Source organism: Trachurus trachurus, assembly GCF_905171665.1.
Source record: "Trachurus trachurus genome assembly, chromosome: 22".
Lineage (NCBI taxonomy): Eukaryota > Metazoa > Chordata > Actinopteri > Carangiformes > Carangidae > Trachurus > Trachurus trachurus.
In genome coordinates, this window is record NC_139907.1 from 1,593,659 (window position 1) to 1,612,997 (window position 19,339).

Genomic DNA, 19,339 nt, shown 5'->3' on the forward strand with positions numbered 1-19,339 from the left:
CCCATCAGCTGCCCCGACCACCTCGGCTCTACCCAATGCTCTGCTGCATGTCTTATCCCTCTGCGCTCAGACACCCCAGAGAAGGAAACTAATTTCGACCAACTGCAGATTCAACCTATTCAAACTCAGATTTTTGGTCACCAGATCAAAGACCAAAGATTGAGTAGTAAATCAAAAGCTTTACCTTCCTGCTCAACTCCATCTTTGAGTAGCATGTCTCTGCCGACCTGGAGCTTGCAGCTTCAGGACATTCAGGCCTGTCTGAGGACCATAGATCTTGGACCTTAGTTTCTAGTGACACCGATATTGGTACACTACCCCTCATTCTACCGTTGTTGTTAGATGGCACCAGAAACCATGGTCCTATAGAGCTGTGGTTCTACTGTGGTCCGGTACAACCCCCATTTCCCTGTTGATGCCGACCCCATCCACCTGCCAATCCCTCCTGAGGCAGTTGTCAGATAAATGATGTGGAGTAGTTTCAATGCAATTTCCTCAAACCTTAGCTGGAATGAATTTAGTTTGATTGGTATTTAGTACAAAACTAGTTCCTTTAAGTTGTACCTGAAGCTCATCCTGCAAAGGTTTGATTCTCAGACCTGTTGAATAAATGCTGAATTTCTGTTGTCGTGGTGTCTTGAACTGACTCCACCTCTCTCGGTTATCATTTCTTCACTGCAGGCCGTGTTTGAAGTTCTCCATTAATGAATTCAGACTCTCTCAAATCAGATTAGACTCTTTATGTGGTTCTGAGTTCCAGCCCAAACTGGATCTCTAATTTTATTTACAAGTAAACAGTTCTCTGATGTTCCTCCATCACTGAATACATGACACTTCTTATATCAAGAACACATTGCAGTATGAAATATATCTCTCACGCAGCTTTGAAGGCATCGTGCCTTGAGTCTCTTTCTGTCGGTAAACTTTGTCAAGTGCTTTCTGTCTCTCCAACTCCGTCTTGTTTGAAGCGAGCTGAAGGCGAAGCTTAAAGGTGCAGTCTGTGTTTTTTCTTCCATCTCGGCAATAGAAATCAGCAGAGACAGAGAAAGATAAAGTATTGCACAAAAACATCACAAAGAAACAGGAAAGTCCCGAGCAGCTGTCGGGCACCTGAACCCATTGTCCATCAGGTTTCCAGCAGTGCTCAGAGCAGTGCAGGCAGGGAGTTCTCTCCAGCCTGGACGCCGGTTGGAGTGATGAGGGGATGAAAACTCATCAGCTGAAGACTTCAAAACCCTCTCAACTCCTCCAGAGTCCAGGACGGATCAAAGCGACTTCTTTTTTTGTCGTTTTTCTCGCAGCTTTTCTGGGGGAATCCAAGAGCCTGAGGGAGTCCTGCTGTCCTCTCCTGCAGTTCACGGTGACAAACACCAGGTGGCGACGTTTCCTCACAGTCAGCCAGAGCTGCTGCCTTGCTTCCCAGTGGACGCTGCTGAGACAGACAACAGACACACAAGCATGAAGGGACACTCTTTGAAACTTGTTTTGAAGGGGATGGGTGATGTCAAGAGGATCGATAAAGAGTGGTGACACTACAGCTGCAGCTCGGCCTTTTGAAAGGACACACAATCAAAAAATGTTCAGTCCCCTTCCTGTCCTGTCTGCAGAAACTTACACTACAACATTTCAGGGCCTTTGTAGTGTCATTACCTACAAAATACAGTAAAACCCAACCTGAACTTCATGTAATCATCCATTTTTAGCAGTAAAGTGGATGTAGTTTCAGGGCTACTGTCCTAAAGTTGCCTTTCTAGGACCCTTATTTGGGTAGGGTCAGGTAGAGGACAAAGATAGGGGTCTTAAAGGGCTCATATATTGTGCACTAAGATATGGAGCTAGGACTGAGGTCCTGAACATCCTGAAACCGCAGATCTGCCGAAACCTACTACTCTTAGAGGGAGTTGACCAGGAAGGTAAAGCTTCTAATTTACCACTGGATCCTCGTTTAACGTCACCTGTGGTCGTGAGCTTCAATTGGTGATGGAAAGAATGAGCTGATTGATAAAAGTAGCTGTAATTAGTTTGCCCTGTAGGGTGTATGGCCTCAGCCTCAGAGATAAGCTGAGCTGAGATGGTTTGAAGGTGGCTCCTGGGTGTCTTTACTTGCAGGTCTTCATTCATGTCCAACTGTCAGGAGACCTTGCCATAGATCTCCAATTGACTGGAGGGATTTTATATCTGATCTGTCCCCAAGGAAGAGCTGGGCTACATGACTTGGTAATGGGGCATTTGGTCGACTTAGTTTGTCCGTCTGCCACCATGATCTGATCCCGGATACGTGGCAGAAAACGTATGGACCAATGGATGGATACCAGAGAAAGTGTCAGCTGAATTAAACTAAGCGACAATTTGTTGTGCGAATGTGTGTTTGTACCTGTCAAGTCTTTGAAGCGCCTCTTGGCCTCAGCTCGCTCCTCAGAATCAAAATACCAAACGGTGATGGCGTACCTGCAACACAAACCACAACACTGAGGGTTAATGAAGCTCTACATTTGACTTGTGTGTTTACTTCCAATGCTTTTCATGTTTCTGGACTCTCTGGCCTAGATCCTGTGTTGCTGAGTTGGCATTGGATAATCTGGACTTTGATAAAACATCATCTTTGGTCTTCATTCTATTTTGTTTTGACTACCTTCATGGCTTTTGGCAATGACTGAATAAGACTGAGGGATTTTCTAACTTGGCCATGTTTGAAGTGACCAATCGTGTAAAGGAGGAAGTTGAGACTTTAGGGGCTTTACGCTCATGGGGTGGAAAGGAAGTAAACTGTGTCTTCAATTATCAAACAGTACTGTTCTGTGTGTGAAATGTGAGTGTTATTACACAATCCTGCCAGCAGGTGGAGCCATTCGTCAGTAGATGGAGGTTTACTGTCTCAACAGACCCATGTTTCTGTGGTTGACACTTTTCATACTGGTAAGTTTTCTGGACTTTTACAATATTGTTTGTCACTTTTAACCAGACAAACCTCCTCCTGCCATTGGTCAGGATCGGTACCTGACTGATTGATTGATTAGTTAATTGATTGATTGACTGATTGATCAGTTACCTGGTGGCGTAGGAGGGCTGCACCTCATGTGGGTTCCGGCGGTCGGACCAGAAGACAAGAAGCCGGTCAAAAAGCGGTTTGATGTCGGCCACGTAGTTCTTCCCTTCAGGAAAGATCCTGAGGACGCCGCCGTGCTCCTGAGAAACGACAACGACACAAAACACAAAGATTCAAACGTCTGAACAATAACAACAACATCAACCCAGTAACAACCAGCGACTGTAGGTCAGAGGTGACAGCAAACGCAACGCACCGTGGCGTTCCAGTTCTTGTTGAGGTAGTAGATGCAGGTGATGCAGCGTCCGTCGCTGTTGGGGTTGTCCACATGTTTGACGTATCCGGCTCCGTTTCCCGGGTAACATGCCACCATGGCCTGAACACACAAGACAAGACAAGAGGCATTTCATTGGACGTTGGTTTGACACAAAGTCATCGGAGGCAGATGTCAAAAAACAAAACCAAAGAAGAAGAAGTGGCGTTCTGTAAAGGACCTGCTACTGACCCAAATGTTGAACTGTTGAAGACCAGTTGTGTTAAGAGACATGATTACATAAGCTTCCTGTTTGTGTGTGTGTGTGTGTGTGTGGGTGGTTATTTGCTAATATTTCTTGCGAACATCAGGGGTGTGTGTTGTGGTTGTGTGCCTACGGCCTCAGTTGCACGTACACAAATTGCATGCATGTGTGTTCATGTTTGCTGGCTGCCTGTGTGTGTGTGTGTGTGTGTCTGTGTGTGCGTGTATGTGCAGATGGTCAGTGTTTGGAAACTGGATCGTCCACTTGTGTAGTCGCAGGTCGAAGCCTTTGTGTGACTCGGCGAGGACTCGGAAATCTGTGTTCAGAGACTCATGCTGTCAATCAATATGTAGCCCCGCCCACCACCTGATGTGACATCCATCCACAAACTCACATCTGGACTACTTTAACTGAACATTAGGCCGATCTGTCAAACTGCTGTTTACTACATTTTATCGACTGTATTCCTATGCACACAGGTCATCATGGAAACAACCCTTTCAATTTCACTCATACAGATATTTTTTCACATCTGCCAAATCAAATCAGGAATGTAATGTAGGAAATTGCCATGTCCCAGTGGTCCATCCCACATAGTAAAAATAATATGAATATAATATGATCCCCATATTAAAAATATGAAAAATATAGCCTAGCTGTTCAAATGTGAGAACTTGAAGCTTTGAATGGAAAATTAAAAAAACGTGGAATGGAAAATGGAAACAGGCTGGCTGGAGGGGATGGGGTGGTGGTGGTAATGGTGGTGGTGAAAGTTGTGGTGGTTGTGGGGTTTCCCTGCGTCCCCCACTCCCCCGCAGCACCACGGCCTTTCGACCCAAACAGGAAGTGTCTGATAAGCCGACGATTATCCGACCTGAGACTGTGTCAAAGTCAACAAAGGCTCAAACTGTGAGTTTCCTCCCAGGAAAAACAAAGAGCAGCTGCCTCTATGCACACACGCACAAGACCCCGCCCCCTTGTGAGGTCACTGCTGCTCTCTTCATAACTTCACTGTCTATGAAACTAAAACTATTTTAATGATGCAAACTCGCAACTCTGAACTCTTGTCAAAACTAATCTCTTTCCACTTAAAATAAGACTCATCATCTAAAAATGAACTTGTTTTTACATCATTTTGACTTCTTTCAAACTAATTTTCACTTGAAATAAGTAGAAAAATCTGCCAATGAAAGCAAGTTTTTTGTGCTTGTAATAAGGAAGAAAAACTTGAAAAATTTGCTTGAAAGAAGTAAAAAAGTGTCACAAAACAAGCTGCTTTTTTATGTGATGAGTCTTATTTTAAGTAGAATGAGATTTGTTTTGACTAGAAATAAGACAAATGTTCTTGGTAAGAGTTTGAGTTTTTGCAGTGTGCATTCACCTGCAGTCGGGCAGACGGCCGTCGCTAACAAACCAGATGTCATTTCAGTCACAGAAGTCCAGAGAAAGCCGTGGGTAAAACAATACCACATCACCATGACAACATATTATTGTCACGTGTATTGTTTTGCCTCGTGCTGACTGACCACTTGTTTACATAGAGGCTTGTTTATGCCGTTACGTGCAGCGGCTGTCGTCCGTCTGACGTCTGCCCAATTTCAGGTGAATGCAGCATGAAAAATACGACTGAGTTGCTTGTGATATATACAACCGCAACGCTAGATGGGAGGAATTCCTACACAATGCACCTTTCAGATGTTACTTTCTGACATGAAGGTTTTTCACAGAAGAAGCAGGAACATGAGTCAGTCTGTTGACAACACGAGATGCAACAACAACAACATGCGTCATGTAGGGTTCCTACACATTTGAAATTTCCAAATTCCATTCTTTTTCCAGACCCTAATTTCCAGACTTCTTGGTAAAAAAATTCAAATAATTTGTGATATTTGAGTAAATAGATGTGTATCGTGTAAATAAACCATGCAATTAATCATTTGTTTTCATTATTCTGAATGCGTATGCCATTATGTAACCAAATAATTTCCATGAATGTGAATGTGGCGAGGTACAATAGCACATACAAATTAATTAACCGAAATAACCCAGATAAGTATTAAGATAAATATATTTCCATACAGTAGTTTCCATTTTCCATACATTTCCAGATGTATAAAATCAAATTTCATACTTTTCCATACTTTCCAAACTTGCGTAGGAACCCTGGTCATGTGACGTGCGTGCCCCCCCCCCCCCCCCCCCCCCCCCCGTCCACGGCAGCTTTTACAGCGACATATGCGCTCACCTGGGCGTGCACCTGCAGCCACAGACTGCGAGCACGTAGCCCTGCGCCGCCGCCGCACGCTCCATAAACTCTCACATCCTGCTCACTTCCTGCTCTTTACAATCATGGACACGCAACTCCACTTCATACAGGAAGGTCACGGCGTGGATTAACCCTCATCATCATCATCATCATCATCATCATCAGACACACAGCTCAATGCAACGTCAACAGCTACACATCACAACACACAACACACCGACCTCCCTGACGTCAGCGGCCGCCACCTGACGTCTGTGTTTACACACGCTTCACATGCAACCACCACACGGACGGACTGGGCCCCCGTCAGCCAGTTGATAAAGAGCTGCTCTGAAAACCACAGGCGGCTGCACCGAGGGGAAGTATAGGGAGCTCACGCCACCACTGAGGCACGTACACACACTAGACACACACAGAGACACACACAAACACATACACACACGTACACATTGTCATCATCATCATCATCATCATCATCGTGCAACCTCGAAATATGTGGGCGGGGCCGAGAGGAAATGATACCGTGGAAAACAAAACGCCTCCGAGAGCCGTTTAGGAGTTAAACTTCATCTTATCTTATTCTATTAGAGAGGAGGAGGGGGAGGGGGGGGGGGGGGGGGGGAGGGACTGTGGGAGTGCGGGGAGGTTTCTGTGTGTGTCTGTGTGTGTGTGTGTGTGTGTGTGTGTGTGTGTGTGTGTGTGTGTGCAGGGCTTTGGCAGGTTTCCAGGCTGCTGACGGTTTAATGACAGAGCTACGTGAGGAGCGTGAGGCTGCAGTCTGGACCCGACACAAACCTCCAGGACCGATCCACCTCAGCTCTGTGGTTTTCTCAGACCGCAGGGGTCGTGACCCCGTGACACCGTGACCCCGTGACCCCCCCACAAAGGGTCACACGACAAATTTAAAAGGTCACAAAGGTCGTGGACAAAACAGCTACACGGCTACGGAGTCATTCTGGTGACAAATCACTGTAGAGCTTCAGATTGAATTGGGATGTAACGATGACTTGTTTTCACAAAAACGTTTTCACAATTATTTAATCGTAAAGGTTTCTAAATACCGTCACTTTCCCACAAAACGATTACTGTATGTTGGAACCATGTCGGCAGATCAGTGCAACACGCACAGAACAAAAACAAAGTTACACAACAACAGTAAGAAAAAAAAAAGGTTAAAAAAAACTTCAAACGTACATTTCCTCTGAAGGATTAGTAATTGGTCCTATATTAACAGATACTTTATAAATATTGCTATCAATCGATTCACATATTTAATCATGACTAATCTCATGAATGTCATAGTTAACTTGCGATTAATCACACATTTATTCTAAATGTCCCTTGAATGATCATTTTAATACTCTTATCAATCATCTCTTGTGTTTCTTTGACTTCCTGCCAGGATCGACGCGATCTCGCCATAAAAAAATTGATGCGATTAAAATTGATTTGCGTTAACACATTAATAACGCAATATTTTTGACAGCACTAGTTTATATAATTAGTAGCCTAATGCAATTATATTTTGACTATATTTGATTTTACACATTCATAGTGTCGCGAAATTATTTATTATAATAATCGTGACATCCCAAGTTTCAGATTAAACCTTCTGGTAACACTTTACAATAAGGGTCCCTTAATTAACATTAATTAGTACATTATTAAGCATTAATATATAAACTAATGTGTTAATTAATGCTGAGTAATGCATACATAATGATAACCAATTACATTATTCAACTTTTAAATGCATTTACTAACTTTAAGTAGTAAACATTAAATAACTGCTTACTAATAGGCTACATTAATTAATGTGTTCCCTAATCCTAAGTAATACATAATAATCATTGTTAATGTATTAATTAATGCTTAATAATGTACTAACTAACGTTAATTAAGGGACCCTTATTGTAAAGTGTTACCAACCTTCTCAGCTAAAAATCCATCAACCAGTCGATCAGCTGATCAGTAGGTGACTCGTCCACCTGTTTCACCTGAAAGCTGCTGCTCTGATTCTATTGGATCCCTCCGGACACAGTCGGCCAATCAGAGGAGAGAGAGAAGTTTATTACAGTAAACGTTGGTTCGGTTTTCCAGACAATAACTCTCTTATCCTGCTGCTCATCGGTGTGTGTGTGTGTGTTGATTCTCCTGCAGCATGTGTGTGTGTGTGTGTGTGTGTGTGTGTGTGTGTGTGTGTGTGCGCTCCTATTGTAACTGGGTTGACCTGTTTTCTTAAGAACTTCCATCTGATAACACACAGACACACACATGTGATAAGGGCTCAGTGTGTTGCTGCACGTGAAGATGGGAATGTGTGTGTGTGTGTGTGTGTGTGAGCAGAGGAAGTCAGGATACAGTAAATCAGTGTGTGTGTGTGTGTGAGCGGGGCGGGCGAGAGCATGACTGAGCGCTGAGGAGAAGAGAGGGAGGGAGAGAGAGGGAGGGAGTGAATAATTGAATAAGTGGGAGAGTGTGTACGTGAGAATGTCGGCATGAGCTCTCATGAACAGGTGTGTGTGTGTGTCTGTGTGACACACACACACACACACACACACACACACACACACACACACACACACACACACACACACACACACACACACACACACACACACACACACACACACACACACACACACATATGTTTCCCTGTGTATTATTGTCTCAGCAGCTTCTTTTCCTTGATAAGACGAGAAACAAACTAAATGAAACTTTGGGTTTTGAAGCCGGAGAATCTGAACGTGACTGAACTTTAACTTTAACGCTGTAAAAACTGAAACGTGAAACGAACAAAACTACACAACATGAAGTCGTCTCAGTGAAAACTAGACTAAAGACCAACAACAGACCGAACAGAAAGGTAAACAAAGACGACAGGAAGTGTAAATGTGACTCATTAATGAACTTTTTGACAATAAACAATAAGGCTATAATTAAAGTACTTGGGTTATTGATTATCTGCAGGATTCATTTGTTTAGTCACATTTTAACAGAACATGAAACTAAATTATAAAACTCATTTAAAAACATGAAAAAAGATCCTGAGGTTTTATTACATATTATCTTTAAAAACTGTTTTGGACAGTTTATATTCATGTTGATTTTATGACATTTATCCAAAGTTAGACTGATTTTTGTTACTTGCTTTTGCTGTGTTTCTATATTTAAATGTTAATGCACTGAACAGGACTAAAAAATACATGTGACACATCACGTCACACGTGTTAATAATAAACTAAATGTTGCATTGAAAATCTTAATTAACATTTGAGTCCAGATTTTCCTGTTAATAGTCAGATGATTATGAAGAAACACCAGTTACACCACCCGACACTGGCTCACATCACGACATCGACCCGTGTATATTTATATATAATTTAAGAAAAAACATGTAAACACTGAAAAGGCCCCCGACCGAGAAGAGCAGGAAGTCCTGACTCTCCGGTCTCTTCAACTCACACACACACACTCCTCTCTCTCACACTCACACTCTCCTATTTTGAAAAAACAAACAATAACAACAAAAAGGAACAATGCGCTCAGTCACTTGGCCACAGTTTCCCTGAGGAAACATCCCCTATTGATGAACAGGCCACGCCCACTTCCATCAATCAATATGATGCTGCACCTTTCCAAGAATTCTTCAATAACTTCTCATTAATTCTGAATATGGTCATATCTCTACTGAATATCACACACATTTAAAGCAGAAGTAAGCGATCCGGTCGTTTTGGCTAATGCTGCGTTCCAGGCAGGCTTTTGAAACCGTAAATTACAGCTTCAAGTCACAACTTACGACTTTGTAGCGTTCCAGGCAACCCACTCGTGTTTTTCCGACCTGTTTTACCTGTGAAAGTCACTATAACGGCCACTCGTAACTTCTGACCCGTGAACTCGTACCAGATCGAACTGGTACGACTTCACAGTCGGAAAAACACGAGTTACGGGTTGCCTTGAACGCACCATAACGTCTTGTCAGCCGATGGAGTTAGCAGCCCCCGCCCTCGTCCCTACGTCACCACATTCAGGCGCATCCCTTGGCTGCACACACAGAGAGGACTGCCCCTTTATGCCGTTCTCTCTCCTCATTGGATAAAACTTGTAGGATATGAGAAATGTTTTCTCCTGGGCTCAGAGCAGAGCAGAGTGACTGACAGACCCGTGTTTCAGACCAAACACTCTATAGAAGTGATTGCTGTCGGAAGATACAACTATTTAAGACTTATATTAACACAAATATATCGCTTACTTCTGCTGTATGTATGTGAAATATGACAAAATAAAAGCACAAATCCAAGACCGAGAACAAACCAATACAAGTCCATTTCCAAGACCATCACTGTCTCCAGTCCCAGTCCTCATAATAACCACGTGTCTTGATATTTACATTATTCCTCCTCAGCTACAAAGAAAAAAAGATGATTTGATGTAAAATCTAAACCATATTTAATGTGAATAAAGTTTGTATTGAACAGAAGAACACAGCACAGAACCTGCTGAAGTCTCCTCCCACTGTTGTCATGGTGACACCAAGTTGTTCACATGGTTTTAACACAAGCAGATACTTTAATGCAACTATTTGAATTATCTGGAATTTAGGCCTATTGAATTACATAATATGAATTATATGACATTATATGAACATATTTGTTGTAAAATGTCTCTATATATAATGATATTGTAAACACACACTCATAACATATGTAGGCCTACCCTACTCTTCTTTTTCCTTTGTTTTCAAAGTTTTCATTATCAGGTATTGTTGGGATAATTCCACCAATGTTGATTTCTAAACTCTTCCTAAGTCTAAAAAGTAAAGTGTTGTGTTGTGTTGTTTTAAAATGAATGTGAACTTGTTTTCTTTGCATTTATAGTACAAGGTCTAAAAACACCAGAATTTTTTTTTTTGTTATTTTGACCTGTTGCCATTTTCTGCAAATAAATAAATGCTCTAAATGACAATATTTTTATTTCCAATTTGGGAGAAATTGTGTCAGTAGGTTATAGAATGAAACAAAAGTGTTCATTTTACTCAAACACATATGAATAGTAAAACCAGAGGAACTGATCATTTTGAAGTGGTCTCTGCATTTTTTACACCCTACTTTTCTTTTTCTTTTGCATTGCCTTAGAAGTTGGATAACTGTATTTTTCAAGTTTTCATTATCGAAGGAGTGGTTGACAAACAGGTAAAACTGTATTTAATATATAAATGTAGATATAGATAGATGTGGCTGTGAGTCTCGGTCTTACCTTGGACCTCTCGCGGATCGCCTTGGTTCCGAGGCGGCTCGCGCACAGGGCGATGAGCTTATCGATGAGGTTGAGCAGGAAGCTGATCGCCTCGCAGCCGCGCTCGGCGCCGCTCACCCAGGCGATCTTATCTCCTCTGATCCTCCTGCGGTGGACCACGTCGTCCGACCCCGAGCCGGCGAGGCGGCCGTCCTGCAGCGCGCCGGACCGGTGCATGTCCATCACCTGCTCCAGCACCGCGCCGCCGGCCACGTGCCCGAGCAGCGCGTCCACGTAGCAGAAGCCGTAGGACAGCAGGGCCGGCACGATCCGCTCCAGAGCCAGGCGCTCCAAGTCCGCGTCCGAGACCTGCTCGATGAACGGCATCTCAGAGTTTCTGGTGGTTGAGTTGAGACTGAGAAGAACCGGAGGAAACAGCGGGGTGACGCAGCGACAGCGGCCGGGACTCGGCGCTCGGAGCTCGGACTCACGGATCAACTCGGTCCCGCTGGAACTCAACCGGTCTCTGACTGCGGCTCAGACTGAGAAGAAGAATCCAACTTCATGTTGTCACAGAGCTTCTTATTGGAGCCGCGTCAGGCCAGCCGGCGTGCACACGCACCACATCCGGTCAGGGCCTTTCAAAATAAGAGTCGGGTCGTTCTCCTACAGTGGGGGCAGTTACACGTTATTAAAGGGCTGGACCATGGATGAAAAGTCATAACATTGCGAGAATAAAGTCGTAAATTTACGAGAATTAAGTCGTACATTTCCTACGAGAAAAAAGTCATAACATTAGGAGAATAAAGTCGTACATTTACGTGAATAAAGTGGCCCTAATACTCCGTCGTAGAATAGCCTAAACCAGCCCCCGATCCCCAAAGTAACAGAGCTGTGACCCCGACTATCCCTAGAGGTGGTGACATGTGCATAGAGCAACACTCATTAAAGGGACAACGAGGAGTTTTGGAAAAGCGAAGTGTTTTCACTCTACATTTAGCACCGTGAAATTCTTTGACCGGCGCAAGACAGACTCATGTTTTCATTCATCAAGAATTAAAGTCAGAGGTTGGAAGACGATCACATACCGTCGTAGTTCCCACCATAAACGGAGATTCGGCGGCGTTATTCTCATGACTTGCCACGAAACCGAAAGTAAAGAAACGCTGGTCGGCTCGCCCAGCATTTCCACCACCACTAATAATAACAAAATAACCATAGAGACAAAACCATAGATTTATCTATTAACAAGTGGTAGCGTAGATTCATCCACATTAATATGAGACTTTTTAATAACCAAATAGAAACTCCTCGTTGTCCCTTTAACGGGCATAACGACTACACAACAGAACACAACAGCCTCACAACAATATATACTCTGAAGCTGTTTCATGGAGGTACAATTCCTATATAAGTGAAAACCCTGCATTAATTCCTCTTAACCTATAGGAAAGCACAAGGAGCCTTCAAGGCTAGATGCCAACTCTGTGCTTTTAATTTGAAAGCCCCCAGTGACGGACTTCCGGTGCCAGTGCCAGCTGCTTCACTGTGGAGGCTGGAGATGAAGCAGCGGGAGTGAGACGTGCTGGATGTGATGTACACAGAGGGGGGAGGAGAGGAGGAGGAGGGAGGAGGAGGGGGGGGATTCCTGGACTTGACTGTAACCTCATTTCTCTGTTATTGTTTCTGCATCACGTGACCTGTTGTTTATGATCGAGTCAATCAGCTCAGTAGAGGAGGAAACAGCATTAAAGCCTCAATAATAAACACAGATAATAAAATAAAAACTAATAAAAACCACAGCGACCTGGTCCGTGAACACACCACGACACATCTGTATCGATTAAAAAAAGTTTCAATTATCGATTATTATCAGAAAGTGAAGTAAATGTAGTAGCTAAATAAAAGTGGCTGCTATGTGCGCTCCTCTTTCACGTGAACGCGCACTGGGCGTGCCCGCCGCCATTGAGGACTCCACGAGCGGCATGTAGCCCTCGCGCTCTCTCTCTCTCTCCCTTGATGTCCGCGCGGAAGTGAAGAGTCAACAGTGAACGTGAAGTTGACCACGCGCCGGGAAGTGACTGAGAATAATAATAATAATAATAATAATAATAATAATAATAATAATAATAATAATAATAATAATAATCCTGCTCATTAATCTGATTTAAAGGAGCCTTACAGTGAAGTCTTAACTTTAAAAATTAGCAGCTTATTTTACTCAAAGTATATATATTAGGCTACCCATAGATACCATAAAATATGAATCAATAAATAAATATTATGTGTTTTTCTTCTTTGAATTTGATCTAAAGGCTTTAAAAGAAGAAGTTGGAAAATAAAGTGACTGATCGTTTCATTCTGCATCATCCAAAACATTTGATTTTATTCATTTTTTTAATTGATTTATAACTTAAACAGAAAAATAAATGCTAACCGGCCACACATTGCAGCGTTTTTAATTTTAATTCAGTTTAATTAACATTAATCTTATTTTGGATTTAGCATTAGCTTTGTGTCAGCTCAGTTCTTCAGCTAATGTAAATGAAACTTTTCTTTTCTTTTTTTAATTAGAGCATGTACACAAAGTTCATTTGTAAAGAACAAAACCATTGAAAACTAAAATATAATAATTATACTTTTTATACTAAAACATTTTTGAAATAAAACAATCCCCTCATGTTTTTTTTTTTTTCATTTTTATCTTATTTATGTTTCTTGGTGGTATTTTTTTTTCCACGTTAAACATGATTTGTGCTGCTGTGAAAAAGTAGATGTGAATGATCCCTCTTACCCTGATTGCTCTGACTGTAGGAGCTGTTCACCTTTGTTATATATAAAATATAATAATATATAAACTGATTGTTCTTGAAACTTTGTACTATAAATGTGAGCACTCCCATTAAGTTACCGTTTCTATTTCCACCTCGTCTATTGGAATTTTGCTCGTGTACATTTTCTGCAATTCACGAAAAACATTATTATTGTTTTGATCAGATTTGATGATAACTTATTTATATTGAACCATGCTCATTTCTAAAAGTAATCGGTTTTATTACACAGTTTAAATCAGGACCTGAACAGAAGACATTTGTATCAGGTTTTAACATATCTGAAACATATCACACATTATTAATATAAAATACTGTTACAACAGCTGGAGGCCCAGCATTGAGCCCTGGGGAACACCACAGGCCATGTCCGAACATGTAGCAGCAGTCTCCTATATTACACAAATGGCTTCCTGTTACCCAGGTAACTAATAACTATAACCCAGTCCAGAACCATATAAAGTTCAAGTTTTTTAAGTTAATATTTTATGATCTATTGAGTCAAACACTTTTCTTTCGATAGATGGATAATCCAGTTGCGAACTCTTTTTGATTTGTGGCATTTCAGTTGAATCTAATATTGATTGAGTGACTTTGGAGTAGTTTGTGTTTATTATTTTACATTTTCTAGTCTGTTATTGAAAAGTTTTTCAACAATCTCAGTGAATTGTGTACTATGGAAATAAAAGTCCAAAATAAAACTCAAGTAATTTTACCTACACGACGAAGGATCAGTAGAACAGCTCATATTTCCTGTTTCCTGTAAACATCACATTGTTGATAATTGATTATGTTTGTGTAATTATTGTTTATATTGCATGTTATTGTAAATATTATATATTGATCATGTTATCGGTTGTTATCAGTGACTCCCTGCAGCAGGAAACAACCTCCCTGTGACCCTGCACGTTGCATTCAGGGACATCTGGAAAAGGCCCCGGCCTTGTAGCTATCTGATTACAGAATGGTTAATAAAGTGTGTGTGTGTGTGTGTGTGTGTGTGTGTATATAGACCTGTTATGTGTGTATGTTACTGTGCAGACGAGTCACATCGTGCCCCGTCACCGCCGCTCCAGCTCCATGTCTGAGGAATGCATGTGTATACGTGAGGCTGCACACTCGTTCCTCCTGAGTCCTGCTGCCACATGAAGCTGTGCCAGCTCCGCCTCCGCTAATCACCACGGTGACACCCGTTCACACACACACACACACACACACACACACATCGATCAATCATGATCCAGGGTCGACTGCTGGTTGATTCACCTTCTTTCTGCAGAATCAGAGTCCAGAAATAGCAGCGACACTGAAGGTCAAAAGGTTATTTTAGACAGTTTGGACGAAGGCCAATAGAGGCTTTTTTTGTTTTTGTTGTTACATGAAGATATAAAAGAATAATTATAAGGCTATACGAAACCCAAACTAATTTTATTTTATAGCGATTATACACTTATACTAATATATTCATGGGTAATATATTCAGATTTTAACATTAAACCTTGACAAATATTACACACTGGACCTTTAAAGCTCCATACAGTATAAAGGTAGATGTTTGTGTTAAAGCTCCATACAGTATAAAGGTAGATGTTTGTGTTAAAGCTCCATACAGTATAAAGGTAGATGTTTGTGTTAAAGCTCCATACAGTATAAAGGTAGATGTTTGTGTTATAACTCTGTATAATGTTTTTGTTAAAGCTCAATACAGTATACTATGTGGTGTGTTGTTGTTTTTGTCTGTTTCCTTTAATGCACAAACTTCAATAAACCACATATCAATCAATTATCTGCTGATTATCAGTCATCAGCAGCTTCAATGGAACCAAACCACATCAGTCGAGCTCTAAAGTAAACCGCAGGAATTATTGCTCAAATTACACCACGTACACACACACACACACACACACACACACACACACACACACACACACACACACACACACACACACACACACACTCTCTCTCTCTCTCTCTGGCATCGGATGAGAGGAAGCTGAGGTCTGGTTACTGGTTAACTGAGGCGATGAAGCCGCTCTCACGTACACCAACGACAGCAGAGCAGAGGCTGGAGTTTGAACCGACGTCTCTGAAAACACACAGACACACACAAACAGACATACACACACACACACACACACATCATCGGATCAACACACTTCAAAATCTACTGATGTGGTATTTTAATAGAAAAGAATCCTATTAACCTTGAAGCTTTACGAAAGGCCAAGTTTTCCAAGGTGACGGCAGAGTTTTTATCCACTAGACACATGTAGTGTATTATCCACCTGAACTTTTTGCTCTAATATCTTATATCATCAACATGTATTATAGATATATAAAGATATTCCATAAGGTGTTTAGTAACAGTGATAGATGAGACAGAGAAGAGTCACCCTTGTGAAATGTATCCTGGGAAAATGTGTGTTCTGTTAATCACATGTTTCCTGTGAGAGAGTCTTAAAGCAGAAGTAAGTGGTCCGGTCGTTTTCGCTAATGCTGCGTTCCAGGTAGGCTTTTGAAATCGTAAATTACACCTTCAAGTCACAACTTACGACTTTGTAGCGTTCCAGGCAACCCACTCGTGTTTTTCCGACCTGTTTTACCGGTGAAAGTCACTATAACGGCCACTCGTAACTTCCGACCGGTGAACTCGTACCAGATCGAACTGGTACCACTTCACAGGTCGGAAAAACACGAGTTTCCTTGAACGCACCATAACAGTCCTCGTCCCTACGTCACCACATTCACGGCGTCCCTTGGCTGCACACACAGCCCTGCATGCCGTTCTCTCTCCTCATTGGATAAAAACTGTAGGATACGATAAATGTTTTCTCCTCAGCTCAGAGCAGAGCAGAGGGACTGACAGACCCGTGTTTCAGACCAAACACTCTATAGAAGTGATTGCTGTCGGAAGATATAACTATTTAAGACTTATATTAACACAAATATATCACTTACTTCTGCTTTAACTAAGATGATGCAAAGTCGTAAAATTACATAGGCTAGATCCTGCCTCATGTTCATGAATGTGGAACATGAACTGTGTATGTTAAACAGAAATAGAATTGATTAGATTTACAGGAAACGTGGAATGCTCATGTTAATGACAAACAATTATTGCCTAATATGGAAAGCCATATCTTTATGTTGGAGAAGGTGGAGTTTTGGAGTTAGAAAGCATAAAGCTGTGGTTTTGAGCCATAGGGAGAGAGATCTCACATTGGCAACAGAGATGCTCCAGGATTCGGAATTTTTGAACACTGTTCTTCTTGTTGTAATAAACTCCATTTCCATGATTTTGCAAATTAATACTTTTTGTTTGTTCTTTTACAACATGAAATATGATTTTATATACATATATATATAGTATTTACTAATATACCTCAGTGTATATAGTATGTATAATAAATAAACAAAGCAACGTAAAAATATCAAGCTGAGTAACTGAAGCTGTTTTATGTTAATGAGGTTTGGTGACTATTTTACTGTAATTCAACTAAACCTTGAATTTGTCATTTGTGGATTTCAACAAGGCAAGGCATCTTTATTTATATAGCACATTTCATACCAAGGCAACTCAATGTGCTTTACATAAAGACAAAACATAAAAAAAACAAAAAAAAAACAGCTTTATGCACAGCTCCACTACTTCCTGAACTTAAACAAGCTCCTTTATTTCCTGTCTTACATTGTTGGACAAACTGATTAATCCAGGTGTTTCTGGCCATTGTTGTGAGGTCACACACACCTGGATTAATCAGTTTGTCCAATAATGTAAGACAGGAAATAAAGGAGCTTGTTTCAGTTCAGGAAGTAGCATACAGCCTATAGTGACTTTAAATAAATTAAAAATAGATTATTTTAAAAACTGAACTTTATGGGTCATTTGATTCTCACAAAGAAACATGAGCGGTTTGTGTCACACAGGGAAACACTTCCCTCTAGTGGCCGATTTCAGCTTTCAGATACAGGGAAACACAAAACCTCAATAACAACCTGCTCAAAGTGAAGAAATGTGCATTAACATGAAAACTAGTGACATTAATGTTTGACCTGAACATTAAAACAGTTATAATTGTTTAACTCTGGATTTATAAACTCATCTATAATGTGTTTAATTACTTATTTTCACATTTACTGTTTAGTGATGGATTTAGCCTTTATAAATCATTTACAAACCTGTCATTTAAGAGACGTCACTGGTATAACAATCATTTAAAGTGTCAGTAAATGATTAACAAACTACTTTTACAAACATTTATGCTGCACTTATGAGTTATTAATGTTTAGTGAGTCTGTTATAGATATTTTATTATAGACAAACTTGATAACTTAAAAAAAACTCTATTATGATTATTATTAATAATACAATGTAGTCAAAAAAATAGATACTGTGAAGAAATGATTGTTTATTAATTTAAATCCAGTTGCTGCTTTTCTTTATCTCACCTAAAGATGATAAAGGTGATAAACTTTGTATTTTTTTTTGCATTGTAGCTGATTGAAATAAATGTTGCAGAGCAGCTGGAGTGAATGAGGAGCAGAGAGCAGCAGCGTTGGCGTAGTGAAACATCCCTTTAATGATTCTGAGTTATACACCTGGATCAGTAGCTCACACACACACGCACGCACACACACACACACATCTTCTTCTACACACCGACTACAAAAACTTTACAAATATGTATACAAGATTATATACACACAGCTGCAGAAAAATACAATATTTTGCAGGAAAAAAAAAAAATCACAATTTTCCAAGGGACCAGTAGCAGAGAGAACAAACTCATAAAATAAAATAAGACGACAGTAAAAATGGAACTTAAATATTTTAATGTTTCTGTGCAAAGAGGAAACGGTCGGTCAGTGTTTGTTTTAACGCAGCGAGCGACGTGAACCTGAACGCACCAGCAGCTGCTGCAGGACGAACACTACACTGTACATAGCGAGGCGTTCAAGCACGGCTACGTAAAAGAAGACGCATCCTCCTGAATCTGTCTAATAATAATTAAACAAAAAGACAAAAACTTTATTTACAGTTTTACTTTTCAACTTGGTCAAACAGCCAATCAGCAGCAGCAGCAGCATCACCGCCGCCGAATGACAGATAAACAATGTAACGGACGTGGTCGTGGAGTTTGATTGGTCGATAATGTTTCCCCCATCGGGTTTTATATACAAATACAAATATTAAAACGTTTGGTAAAATGAGACGTTTATAAGTTTTGTGACTTATAAACACCGTCAGCAGTTTCCACAATAAACATGAAAAAAAGAAAGAAAAGAGGAAGGTTAAAATCACTAAGCCAGTTGAGTTCTCAGAGCCACGCCTCTTTTTCCAGGGGGGACGTGGCCTCGGGGATGGCGAGCGTTGCATCATCATCATCATCATCATCAGGTTCATTTGGCTCAGAGAAAAGTTCCGTCTCGCGTTTCAAAC

At 41.0% G+C, this 19,339-nt stretch overlaps 1 protein-coding gene across 2 annotated transcripts; it reads right to left on the reverse strand.

Annotated features, from left to right (window-relative positions):
* Positions 1-806: 806 nt before the first annotated feature.
* egln3 (egl-9 family hypoxia-inducible factor 3) lies at positions 807-11,649 on the reverse strand. 2 transcript variants are annotated; one of them, XM_083998844.1, is made up of 5 exons: positions 11,090-11,649; positions 3,303-3,422; positions 3,050-3,186; positions 2,375-2,448; positions 807-1,429 (listed from the first exon to the last, which is right to left on the reverse strand). In XM_083998844.1, the coding sequence occupies exons 1-5, from the start codon at positions 11,453-11,455 to the stop codon at positions 1,395-1,397; spliced, it is 732 nt and encodes a 243-aa protein (XP_083854970.1). In that variant the 5' UTR covers positions 11,456-11,649; the 3' UTR covers positions 807-1,394. The 2 variants fall into 2 exon arrangements, with proteins under 2 accessions (XP_083854970.1, XP_083854969.1); XM_083998843.1 differs by having other exon boundaries at positions 807-1,432.
* Between the last annotated feature and the right edge of the window lie 7,690 nt (positions 11,650-19,339).